This window comes from Vidua macroura, chromosome 7 (genome assembly GCF_024509145.1).
Source record: "Vidua macroura isolate BioBank_ID:100142 chromosome 7, ASM2450914v1, whole genome shotgun sequence".
Lineage (NCBI taxonomy): Eukaryota > Metazoa > Chordata > Aves > Passeriformes > Viduidae > Vidua > Vidua macroura.
Genome location: NC_071577.1, coordinates 4,446,948 through 4,459,614, shown reverse-complemented (window position 1 = coordinate 4,459,614; position 12,667 = coordinate 4,446,948). Strand labels below are relative to the sequence as shown.

Genomic DNA, 12,667 nt, shown 5'->3' with positions numbered 1-12,667 from the left:
GTTTAGTTCGCTTTGGCCTCCCCATCACCTTCCATTTTGATCCACCAAGTAGAGTTTGCACTTCAGTGCACTTTGCCTTGGTCTCCATGGGCTCACCTGTGGATTCTGATCTCATCCCACCTGGCCTACCTCTCCCATAGGTCCTGCTGAGGCCCTTTGCAGCACTTCCTTGGAGCTCCTTGAACACCCAGCAGATCTTTCTTCCCGACTTCTGCATAAACGTCATGCCCAGCAGGCCCTTGGCTGGCTCAGGCTGAGATCTGGAGTTGCTCTGTGCAGATTTAAGGACCAGATGTACAGGATTCTTTGCTCAGGGATAAATAAAGCTGCTGTATTTGGGATGTGCTGGCTGTGCCTCAAAAATCTACATCTCAGCTTAGCTAGAGAACCCAGGCTAGACCTCCAGCTGCCACAGATCCTAAACATACCCATCCAGCGAGGATAAGAATTAGACCTCTTTTAGGAAATCTAGGTTTTAGCAAAAATTCCTGAAAACCAGATTAGTGGGCTGATATACCACAGGTTCAGGAATGTCTCGCACCAAATAGGAAGCAAACATCTGGAAATAAATGTTTAGGTTATATCAGTTTGCTTTTTCAATTTACTGCTTACAGCACTCCTGGAAACTTCTACCTCTTGAAAAAATAACATTACCTGTGTGGTTGGAAGTGTCCTGTTACACGAAATATGTTTATAAGTGACAGACTCAGGCAAACAGCCCTCTTGTAGTTAAGGCCCTCATGTTTGTAAACTGGAATAACAAATCTCCCAGCCCAGGGTGTTGCAGTACCCAAACATCAAGCAAGAAAAGGAAAGTTATTTTGTTTGTTTGTTTGTTTGTTTTAAGAAGAAATAAATGTAATGTGTTGGTGGTAGGTATCCACCATCCTCAACTCCAGTATTTAATGTCTCTCTCTGTCTCCAGGTGAATTTGCTTTCTACCTGTCTCCAGAGATAAGGAAACAATGTGAGTGGCTCCAGAATGGTCAGCAAGTTCAGAGCCAGCACCCCGTGCTCATCGGGCAGAAAGCAGTGTGAGTAATGCTTTGGGGAAAAGGGAAAGAAAAAGCAACTTCACTTTCAAAAATCAGGATTATCTTTTAATGAGTATAATTCTAATAATATTTCAATTAACATTACTGGTTTCTCCAGTGATGTGTCAAAAGAGCAATAGAGATATCTTACAGAGAAGGATGATGTATAGTTTTAAATTTGGGGTAAATTTATATGTGTATAAAAATATGAAGGAGGTATATGCTGACTTTGATCGTGTAGGTCAGGAATTCCAGAAATTACTATGAATTTGGGGCTTTCTACTCCAAACATTATTTTCAGAGGCTGGGCTGCCCTGGGTTATCTGATACACAGCACCCATGCTAATATTTTCTGAAGAGAAGTGAAAGCTTGTGTCACCCAGACTCACTGGTGGCACAGAGCTGTCCTGGCTTTAGAAGGCCAAGATCCTGGAAGTCAGGCGTGCTACAGATCTGTCTGCTGAGTTCACCCTTATCAGAGAATCGCAGAACAGTTTGGGTTGGAAGGAACCTTAAAGAATACCTTCTTCCAACCCCTTGCCACAGGCAGGGACGCCTTCCACTGGGGGCACTTTTCACTCCTTGGATCAGTTTTCACTCCTCACTGTGGGCAAATCTAAAGCTGGCAAAGACTCTTGACCTCAGGTGGGTTCTTGCCAATGGTTTCTACGTCAGCTCATCTCCACTTCCAAAATTCTGCTCAGGTTCGTGGCTCCCAACGCGACCGCCAGCCAGACCTTCACTGCCAGCACCACGGTCAGCGCAACCATCAGGCCAGTGGCGAGCGCCCATGCCAGAACCACCCCTGCCAGCACCACGGCCCAGGCCAGAGCCACCGAGACCACCCCGGCCAGCTCCGTGGCCCAGGGCAACGCCACTGCCCAGGGAGCGGCCAGTGCCACCACCCACACCAAAGCCAGCGGCCGGGCCACCGGCAACGCCACAGCCACCGCGGCCGGCGGCAGGAGGAGACACAGTGGTACGTGAACAGCTCTCCCCGTGTGGGCACTGCCTCCCTCTAGGCTGAACCACAGCAGGCTGTGGCTCTTCTTGCCCCCTGACAGGATTACTCCTGTGGGAAATGTCACCCAGAGGCCAAATTTCGGTTTTAGGTGTAAATCAGGAAGTCTGCGCTGGGGCATTGTCAGCTTGTGTTAAGAATTTTGTGCAAAAAATGGGTGCCCCTAGGCAAAACACAAGCAGGAACAATCCATCCCTCTAGAGAGAGCTTCTCTTTCTAGTGTGGCTCATTTATTTCCATTATTTCCTTGTAGCATCACCCCTTGGCCAAGTTTTGCTATTTATGGTGGTTCATATAGTGGTGTTGTTTGAACTCTCAGCTAATAGGAATAGTTAGTTCATCAATGGATCAGTGTGGAGATCTATTTGGGAATGCCAAGCCTCTTTCATGGGAGCACAGGTCATGCAAAGGGGGTTTCCCAGGAATTTTTGCAAGGGGGTTCAGGCAGGTCTGCACTAGCTGAGCAAGGATCAAAGAGTGTGTCCAAGCACAGGGAAGCTCATCCAGTCACTGATGGCAAGTCCCTGCATAAATAATAAAAAGCAATAAATAAAAGCAATCAGCTTTTGCAAGGCTAATGCTTTTATCAGGTTGAGGGAAATAAACTTTTCTGGTGTTTCTTGCCCTACCAGTGCTTCAAGCAGTGTTTATTTATAAAGGTCTCATCCAGGCAGAGCAGGAAAACCTTTCCATAGTAACTTCTTTGACCTGTTAAGGTTAGCATCTCTGGAAGTGCTCAAGACCAGGTTGGACAGGGCTTGGAGCAACCCTGGACTAGTGGAAGGTGTCCCTGCCCATGGAATGGGGGTTGGAATGAGATGGTCTTGAAGGTCCCTTCCAACCAGGCTTTGATTTTATGTTCACTCTTAGGCAGGCTTGGCTTGAAGGTCTTCAGCAGCTCAGTGAATCCATTGCACCCTAGAGAAGGAAGGATCTGACTGGGCACATTTACAGTTGTTGGGAAAGTGCTGGGAATTTCAAGCTGTGAGAATCTTGGGGGGGGCGGGGCGGGAAAGGACTTTGAATTTCTAGATTGCAACAGATTATTAAAGATAAATAAACCACTTGGTGAATCATCTGAGCTATGGAAAACCAAGCCTCCCCTGCAGTGGCATTTGACACAGCCAAGTACCAGCCTGGCTTGCACTTGCCATGGAAAGAAGATTCTGCAGCAATGAGGCACTTTTTCCTTGAGATCTTTCCCTCTTCATTCACTGCTTGCTGTCCCTTCTGGTTCTGCCCTGCAGCAAAGACCCACGACATCCAGATCACAGATGTCACCGAGAGCAGCGCCAGGCTGCGCTGGGCCAGCCCCGAGCCCCACAACACCTTTGATGTCACTGTCACCTTGGCACACGACCACTCCCTTGTGCAGAGGCAAAACCTGACTGGCACCGAGCACGTGATCCGAGGGCTCAGGAGCGGGCAGAAATACGTCGTCGTCGTCACTGGCTACCAAAAATCCCAGCCCAAAGTAACCTACACAGGGTCATTCAGCACGAGTAAGTGACTCTTAAAAACATGGGGGCATTTATTTTTTTCATTAAGTGGACACAAAAAGTGGGAGGGAAAAAAAAAAAAAAAAAAAAAGGGGTCAGGAATCAGTTGGTACCAACAATCCCAGCCCTGGCTGTGCTAAGTCGTGTCACCTCATGTCTGTCATCATCAGCAGGGTATGAGACGTGGCAAATGTGTTTCTTTGAAAAATGGGAGTTTACACTTCAGCACAGAATGTGGGATAATTAAAGGCAGTCCCAGAGTGGGTTTGTTACGTGCTGGAGGGTTTGTACATCGGTGCAGAAGGGGGCCCGGCCTGCACTACTGCAATTAATAATGAGTCAAACTGGTAAACTCAATCCAGCCCCATTTCAAAATAAGCAATAAAAGCTGCTTCCCTAATAGCCATTCCCATAGCTACTGATCTGCCTCCCACACTATCCAGAAAAACCCACAAAGAGGAGATGAAAAGGAAGGTTTAGTCCCTTGGGGATCCAAACTCCATGTGTGCAGATCCATCACCAAACTCTCTGGCATGGCCAAAAGTTGCTGTCTAAGACACAGCCAAGTTTTTTTAATACAGTTGGCACAGAGGTGACTTGGCTTAGTGGTGGGAAGTTTGTGCTGGCTCTGCCAGTGCTGTGTCTGGCTTCCTCTGGCACTTCCAAGACAATTCCAGTGCCCATGGAGAGCCTTTCCTCTGGCTTCAGTGGGTTTGGACCAGTCCCTTACCTTTGCAAGCAACAAAGATGCTTACAAAAATATTGAGAAAAGACATCAGTGGGTAGAAGTAACATTAGCATGTGCTGAATTGGAGCTCCCAATGCCCAGGGAAGCTGCTTTTCCCATGGAATAAATCTTGAGTGGGAATAAACTGAGTAGGCAGTGGTGGCAAGCTGTGACCTGGACACTGAGTAGGATTGCCCCCCTTAGCCACACCCAAACCATATAGTAAAGAAAAGCAAATCCAGCCCTTCCTGTGGCTGCAGACCCCTCCATGGAATTTTTTTCACCTGTGACAATCCTCACCATAGCTCCTAGAGGGATGTGAAGCCTGATGGGAGGAGTGTGGTCCAAAAGAGCCCTTGAGGGAACAAGAGAGTAGAGATCCATCATGGACTGGCTCCCCTGGGGGATGCCATTTTTATTCTGCCATCTCCAAGGCCAGGAGACCAAAGCTAAACTGGCTCCAGAGAGGCCACATCCAGCTCCTGAACCCCTGCCCTGTCGATGCTGGGGGGTAAGTGGGGCCATCCAAAGCAGTCACACGGGGCCCTGAGGCTGCTCCTCTGTGGTGACCCCCGAGGATGAGCCCAAGCAGAGCCACTGGCTGGGGACAGAAGGCGATCCCATCCTGGTGCAGCCGGGCTGTTGGGGATTGCTCATCCCATCAGCTGCCTCCAATAAACATTTCTCCTAAGTGTGTGCTGGGCTAAACAGATCCAGATCTGGCCCCTGTGCTGGGGCTGGGGCCAGGGAGTGAGTTTGTGACTGCACTGAGGGTGCTGCTGCTGATGCCCTCCCCCTTGACTGACCCTCTGCCTCTCGTCCACAGAGACCCCGGCGCAGGCCCAGGTGTCCCTGGCCAACATGATGCTCAACACTGAGCCACTGGAAGGGCCTGAGAGTGGTGAGTGCGGGCCACGGGGGGATTGCTGGGCTGGGGGCTCTCACAGTCCCACTAACACCAAGGGATCTGCAAGTCCTTGGCTTTGCAGAGCCAGCTGATCATGGCCTTGGTGACACCCTTGGCAGGACGGGTCAGAGCCCTGCACTGGGGTCTCTGCCTCATTCCATGGCTTTGGGTGACACCAAGCTCATCACACCGCTGCTGTCACACTCAGTGGTACCATCAGTGTCACAACCCCTCCTCCAGGACTGAAAGGGCTCTCAGCCTTCATGAAGCAGCACAGCCACTGCAGGCACACCAACAATTGATCTGTTGTCCAAAATTCATCCCTGAGTCATCGCTCCCATGTTTTCCTTCAAACATTTTGCTTGCGCTGTGGCTCATTTTCTTCACAAAGTGGTCTGAGAGCTCTGGGAAATGCTGCTGCTCAGTGTGTTCAGCCAGGAGTTGTGGAGCTGCTGTTGAGCTCTGGCTGCTGGTGTTGAGTGGGATGAGCATGGATCTCATTCGTGCCTGGCTGGTGGCACCACTGGAGCTTTGTGCAGCCTAGGGGCCAAGGGCTTGTGCGGGACCAACTCGTTTCTCCTTCCTGCATGACCCTTCATCATTCCCTTCCCATGTGCTCCTGCTCATTTGGCCCCTCTCCCTGGCACTGACATCCCCCTCATCCCCCCCTTGTTCCCACCAGGTGACAAGCACCCCCTGGCTTTGTTTAACCCCTTGGCACCAGCCCATGGGAAAATGTGGGCTTCTCCTGCTCCAGGGAAAAGGGATGTGCTGTGTGCCTGCTCTGCACTTCCACACAGACCTCTCCATCTCAGCTCCATTTGCTGGCCCACGTTCAGCAAATGCCTCTGCCTGAGGATTTATGGCAGCCAGCAATCTGGGGGGAGCATTCCCCAAGGATGCTAATCCAAAGGTTTTCAACAGGATAAAGACTCTAAAGAGGGCAGGGAATTGGGGATGGGTTTAGCTGAGCCTCCTCTAGTTCATGGGAGACACCCATGTGTAAATCTTCCAAGAGACCTTCGAGGAAAGCCCACACTCTGCCCTCCTTATATAGGTAAAATAGCATGGATGGCCCAGCACAGCTAATAAAAACTCTGGGATTTGGACCTAAATTATCATTTTTGGAACAGGAAAGGAACATATATTTAAGCCTTCATTGAGCCTTCACATATACCAGGTGCAACTTTAGAGATAAACACACTTAAGGACTAGAAGTTACTGCCAAGACAAAGAGCTTTGAAAAGAGAGTGGGGGGATTTGCGTGAGGGCTCAGTCCTGAGTGCACCAGTGGGGAGTAAGGGGTTCCCACTATGTTACTCCAAGGATCTGGGGTTTGGATCTGTGACAAAACCAAGAGCAAGAAGAGGTAAAGTGGAGGCTGAGGAAGGTTTGCATCCAGCAAGGCAAGACAAAACAAACAAGAGGGAAATGCTACCAGTCCCAAACCAGGCTTTATTTCCCCTTTTTTTCTCTTTTCAATCTCTTTGCTTTTTCAGCTTTTAACCCTCTCAGAATCACTTAACCTTTGCACCTTTTGCCATGCAGATTGGCCAGATCCTTGCTTGCTGGACTTTGACATGGGCATGCAGTGCAAGGACTATCAGATTGTGTGGTTCTTTGACTCCAAACACAAGTTCTGCAGCCAGGGTTGGTATGGTGGCTGTGGAGGTAATGCCAATAGATTTGAGACCGAAGCTGAGTGCAATAACAAATGCTTAAAGCCATGTAAGTACCCCATGAGGATTCACCCTTTTGCATTTTGTCCTGTTGTCAAATGATGTTTGGATCAGAGAGAAAGCACCATTTAAAATCCAAACCCGTGCACTTTTTCCTCCTCCAGCAGCAGATGAGAAAGCCATGCAGCAGCCACCCCTTGAGAAAAGATTATCATCAGGTAACACATCCCCCAAAAAATTAATCATCACAAACAGAGCAAACCCATTATTTCACCTTGACCATTCCACAGCATGCATCCAAGCCTGTCCAACCCCAGATCAAAAGTAGCACAGACTTAGTTTTCACTTGCTCCTTCACACAACCATGCCCTTCCATCTGCTTTGCATGAGCCAGTCACTTTGCATGTGTGTTGTCCCACTAGGACGTGCTGTGTTGGCACAGCCTGAGTGGCAAAGCTCACTGGATTTCATGAGGGACCTGGGGTTGCTGAACTGGAGCACGGCACGGTCCCAAACCAGTTTGTGTTACCTCTGTGTGACCAAGAAGTACCACCCCTCTGCTGGAATGCAGAGATTTCCCAACATTTCGCTGCCTGTAACCAAAGCACCTGATGGAAAGTGACTCCATGGGGCTCAGGCATTGCATGGAGACGTTTTCCTTCATCACCAAAAGAGAAAAGTCAAGGCTGAGGGAGGAGCCCGCAGGACAACGGCGATGCCCTCCTCTCCTCAAGGAGTTTCTGAGGTTAAGGGGTTATGTTTGCAAACCTCTGCAAGACCTGGGAAGGGAGAAGAAGCTTGAAATCACCTGTGGTAGTTCAGCAAGGGGTTGGGATGGGAACAGAGCCCAGAAAATCCTTATCAGAGCAGCCTCCCCCTCCCAGAGGTGTTTTGGGGCCCTTTGTGGAGCTGGGAGGGAAACCAAGGAGTGAAGACAGCTCTGGTACCTAAAGGCAGGGCTTTAGTCCTTGCAGTGGCATGACGGGGTTTGAAAAGGCAAATTACAGACCCTTCCACATCATTTGACTTTCTTAGGTTCATTTTAGGGTCCTTAAATCACGTTTGGGAATTTTTGTCACTGGCAGCCCTGCAAAGATGTGGAGGCAAGGAGGAGGCGGCCACCAGCAGCCACAGAAATGTCTGGGGTGGCAAAAGGGGATCTCAAGGTGCTTTGGGGACGCAAATGGGCATCATGGATCCCCTGGCTGTAGTTTGAGCACTTTGTTGCCAGAGGAAGCAGTGCACAGCTTCACTCCAGAGCAGGATTCCACCCTGGGAGAGCAGGGAAGCCTCCCTGATGAGGTTTTCTCTGGAGGGTGCATGTTCCTGCTAGCCCTGTCCCACGGGCCAGCACCTTCTGATCACTGTCACATGCTTTGATGATGTTTCCAGCAACTGTTTCTGAGGCTAGAAGTGATATTTCATCAACTTGGCACTGCTCTGCCCTGGGCACAGAGTCAAGAAAAGCAGCCAAGGGGCCCTGGAGGGATGTTCAGGTCTCTGCCCGCTGTGCTCTGCTCACTTTATTCCCTTTCCATTTTCTGCAAAGCCAGAGCTTGAATCCACATGGAAGATGGACACAGGAGTTCAGTGCAGCTCAGCTTTCAAGGTGCTGGGTGATGGCTCAGGCTCTGGGTTCAGCCCTCAGCAGGTGCAACAATGAGAAATGAGTTGAGCTCCCAAACCTTAAGGCACTTTGGGTGCAAAAACGTGCACCAGACCCACTTCTCTTTGGAAGTTGAGCTCTGGCTTTTAAATGCTGTGATTCCCTTTAATTATGGACTTTTTTGATATCATTCTTCATGTGTAGATGTGGAACATGAGGCATGGTTTAGTGGTGGGCTTGGCAGTGCTGGGGTAATGGTTGGGCTCAAGGGTCTTAGAGGACTTTTCCAACATTAATGATTTTATGGTTTTATTTTTTTGTTGTAACTAACTTTTTTACCATGACAAAAGTAATTCTTAAGTGTAACTGAGGAGCCCAGGCACATTTTCACTGTGGGATGACTTAAAACCCTGTCTCTTCCCATCTTTTCAACCTGCTACAGCTTAAAACACATTTTAACTCCCTAGTTCTTGCTCTCCATCAATTCTTGGAAATTTTTGGGTTAACTTTTGTTTAATTTCAGACTGAAATAGGGGAAAATTAGGTTATATATGCAAAAGAAATTCTTCTGTTTTGATTAGTGTTTGGATTTCATTCCTGTGCAGGGTTTGGGGTAAAGTCATTCCTGTGTTCACATCTGATGGATTTCAGTGTTTTGGAAGGTGGGGAAGAAGGGAGATGAGCTTTGGAAAAAGAAAATCTGAATATAAAAAAGGCAAAGAGCCTGCCTAAGGCCTGGGGAAGCTTTTGGCTGTAGGAGCCCAGAAGCAAAGCTGAACTGTAAGGTCAATACTGATTTCTGACTCCCCCTTATCTGTGGTGTTTATGCTGTGCTGAGCAGAGGTGGCACAAGCTCCTTCTGCTTTCCTGTGTGGAGGGAGCTGTGTGACCTGATGGCAAATCAGTGGCTGATATCAGGTATTTTTTTAAATTTTATTTTTAAAAAATTATTTGGCAATTTCATTTTGCCGCAATCCAAGAGCTCTGCTGTTTTGCTCCCCGCTCACCCAGTGAGGGATGCAAGATGCCATGGGCAGCGTGTGGTGGACCCAGGAGCATCTTCCCATGGAAAATTTCTCTTTTAAATGAAGTCAGTCATTTTAGTGGTGCCAGTACTTCTTGCCTTGCAGCCCAGCCAGTCCTCTCCCAGCTCTGAGACCTGCCAACACATTTCTTAGAGATCCAAGGGATTTGCAGACAACCACAGCCATGCAACACTCTTCCTTCATCGCTCCTGGATGCATGGCAGCAACACAGGAGACACCGGGGTTGGTGGCCCCCAGGGAAAGAGGTTCTCTTTGCAAAGATGGAGATGGGATTTAGCCCCAGGAGATGTGCACAGTCTGAGATGCGGGTGCCCTTTCTCAGCTTGCATTCCAGCCCTGCCCTGCAGACTCACTCAGAAAAGGCTTCTTCACCCAGGAGTGCTACTGACCACTGTTGCTCCTGCTCTTTTCCACAGTCATGGACATCTGCCGGCTGCAGAAGGACGAGGGCACGTGCAGGAACTTTGTGCTGAAGTGGTACTACGACCCCGAGACCAAGAGCTGCGCCCGCTTCTGGTACGGCGGCTGCGGCGGCAACGAGAACAGGTTCAACACGCAGAAAGAATGTGAAAAACTCTGCACCCCTGGTAAGAGGCACCAGCCAAATCCCTGGCATTCCCCCTCTGCTGCGTGGGGTTGGGCTCCTGGCAGTTACCTCGTTTATCTTCCCTCAATATCCTGCATCAAAACCTTATTCATTCCTCCTTTCCCCACCAGGTACCATCAACCCCGGCGCGGTGACGACGATGGGGACATAGAGCCAGGGGCTGGCCAACACTTACCTCTGAGACAGCATCACCTTTGCCACCTTGCCCCTATAGAAGCTAAGGGTATAGACAACCTTGCACTGTAATATTTCATGCTTTTAACTCCCAAGCAAGCCCCGAGGAGAGGGTTTTGCTGCATGACCTATCAATATGGTGCTAAACTGTTTGTGGACTGAGTGCTACACGTGCCCGGGTTATATTGTATAGCTTCAACATTGCCAAATATTTACCTAAGTGCAGATTGTTATTGTCTCTCAACACGTCTCTAAATTAGCCTTTTTCCCCCCAGTTCTGGCTGTCTGCCTATCTAAGGCACCATAAAAATGAGTAAAAAAAAAAAAATCATAATAATTTCACTGCAACTCGTTACCTGCTTGCTTTTATCCTTCTCATAACTGAACGTAACTTTACAGGGGAAGCCTTTGTGTAAGGGAGTGGCTGATTCTGATAAACAAGTGGTTCCATTTTCACTCTTCCTCTTTTTTAAAATTTTTTTTCTCCTTTTGCTGGATTCGATCTCAGACTAGATCTCTTGTATGCATTTGTACCACATGTGGCCAACCGAACTAGCAAGGAAAAGGAAGCAAAGTTTCCAAATGCAAATGCACTGCTGGGACCAAGGCCTCAGTTAACAAATCTTTAAATTGTGGTGTAGGATGCCTCTGGCATTCTTCTGATGTTGTATGTTTTATAAAATACAAAGCAAAGCAGTCTGGGGAGGGGGAGCAGTGGGAGGGAGGGGGGTTTTTATTTTTATTGTGGATACTGTGTCAGGAAGTCTATACAAAGAACTTTTAAATAAAGTCTAATGGAGGTTTTGAGAAACTTGTGGGTTTGTCTTGTTAAAGCCAGTGTGGGTATCAATGGAATAAATTTTCAGGGTCTGGAAAGCAATTATTTTGTGTGGGGGGGGGTGGGGAATCCCACTGTGCCTCAAAGGGAGGATAGATGCAGTAAGGGTATTCAGGGGGACAGCACTGAGAGGCTGCTGGCAACCTGGAGACTTCCAGCTTGGAAAAAAGGTGGAAACAGAGATGTCTTGGTTGTGAAATCTCCATCCTGAAGGAATCTAAACTCAGCTGGACATGGCATTTAGCAACTTTGCCTGAGCCAGTCCTGGGTGTCCCTGTGTGACTCAATGACCCCATAAGTATTTTCATCTGTCTCCTTTGCTTTCCACAGCCATGATTTTTACCCTTCCTCTCCTTCTCTGAGCTCACCCAAGGAAGATAAAATTCCCAGAACCAATTCACATTGCCCTGCCCCTTCAAAAATCCCCCCTGAAAGCAGAGAGCAGAGGAAAGTGGCCACCCCAGGGCACAGGGCAGCTCTGGGCTGTGGGGCTGACGTCCTCAGTTTCCCTGGGCCTCCTTTGCTGTCCCCAGGCAGGGCTTGATAACGCTTCCCATGGCCTGCTGGAGGTGCCCAGAAGAAAAAATGAGCCTTGCAGGCACATGCCATGGAGTGTAGTAAAATCTTGTGCCCGACAGGAAAAATGATGTTTAGAACTCGATGATATCAGAGGGTTAATTAATTAATTATTTTATTCAACTATATTATACTATAATTATATTACACTATATTATACTAATAAGAACTATATCACTACTAAGAAAAACCTGTGACTCTCTGCCAAGAGTCCCAACTGTGACTTAACTGGTTAATTAATCTAAAATACTATCACTAGAATCTAATCAAGTAATTACCTTGGATAAACAATCTCTATAACACATTTTACATCTGTACAAGGACGAGTAGTAGCAAGTGAGATAAGAATTGTTTTGATCATTCTTTTCTCTGCTTCTCTCAGGAAAAATCCTGAGAAAGCTTTTTTTTCTGTTTAGAGGATGTGTGAATACTACAATGGAGAGGGCAGCTGGAACACCAACACCAGGGCATTATTGAGGGAGAACTGGGAGAGTTCTTTTGGAAAGCTGGGTCGGATTGGTTGAATCTTGGGAAGGAGACCCTTGCCATTCAGGGCTTATCCAGGTGCTCTTCCACGGGTGGGACTGTCACGAGGAGAAGACCACCTGGTGCTGTCCTGCTGCTTTCTGAAGCACTTCAGGCAGGTCCCCCTGGGCCACGACAGGAGATGCTCCACGCGTGTTGCACACACAGCAAGGACGCCTCTGGAGGCGTCTCCCAGGGGGATCTGCCCTTCACCACACCCTTTGCCACACTGAGTTTCTGAGTGATCCACGGGCTTCCGAGGCTGCAAGAAGAGCCCACAGGGCTGCTCTGGGCTTTGTCCTCGTGGGGATTTACAGTTCAGGCAGCCCAGACCCTAAAACTTCCTGTCAGCACAGAGCCACTTGTGGGGACAGGGGACAGCTCGGCAGGGGATGAGCCAAGCCGTGGCAGCTGCGCTGTTTATTTGG

General features: G+C 48.6%; 1 protein-coding gene across 10 annotated transcripts in view; it reads left to right on the top strand.

Moving 5' to 3' along the window:
• The window catches only part of COL6A3 (collagen type VI alpha 3 chain), a 58,255-nt gene extending 47,079 nt beyond the window's left edge, over nt 1–11,176 (top strand). For 7 of the 10 annotated variants that reach the window (XM_053982783.1, XM_053982780.1, XM_053982779.1 and 4 more), the window contains 8 exons: nt 926–1,034; nt 1,739–2,013; nt 3,303–3,557; nt 5,108–5,182; nt 6,737–6,916; nt 7,032–7,085; nt 9,936–10,106; nt 10,237–11,176. In XM_053982783.1, the coding sequence (XP_053838758.1) occupies nt 926–1,034; nt 1,739–2,013; nt 3,303–3,557; nt 5,108–5,182; nt 6,737–6,916; nt 7,032–7,085; nt 9,936–10,106; nt 10,237–10,277 (1,160 nt within the window). In that variant the 3' untranslated portion in view covers nt 10,278–11,176. The remainder of the gene's footprint in view (nt 1–925; nt 1,035–1,738; nt 2,014–3,302; nt 3,558–5,107; nt 5,183–6,736; nt 6,917–7,031; nt 7,086–9,935; nt 10,107–10,236) is intronic. The other 3 variants (XM_053982778.1, XM_053982785.1, XM_053982777.1) reach the window with 2 other exon arrangements.
• Nucleotides 11,177–12,667: the final 1,491 nt, after the last annotated feature.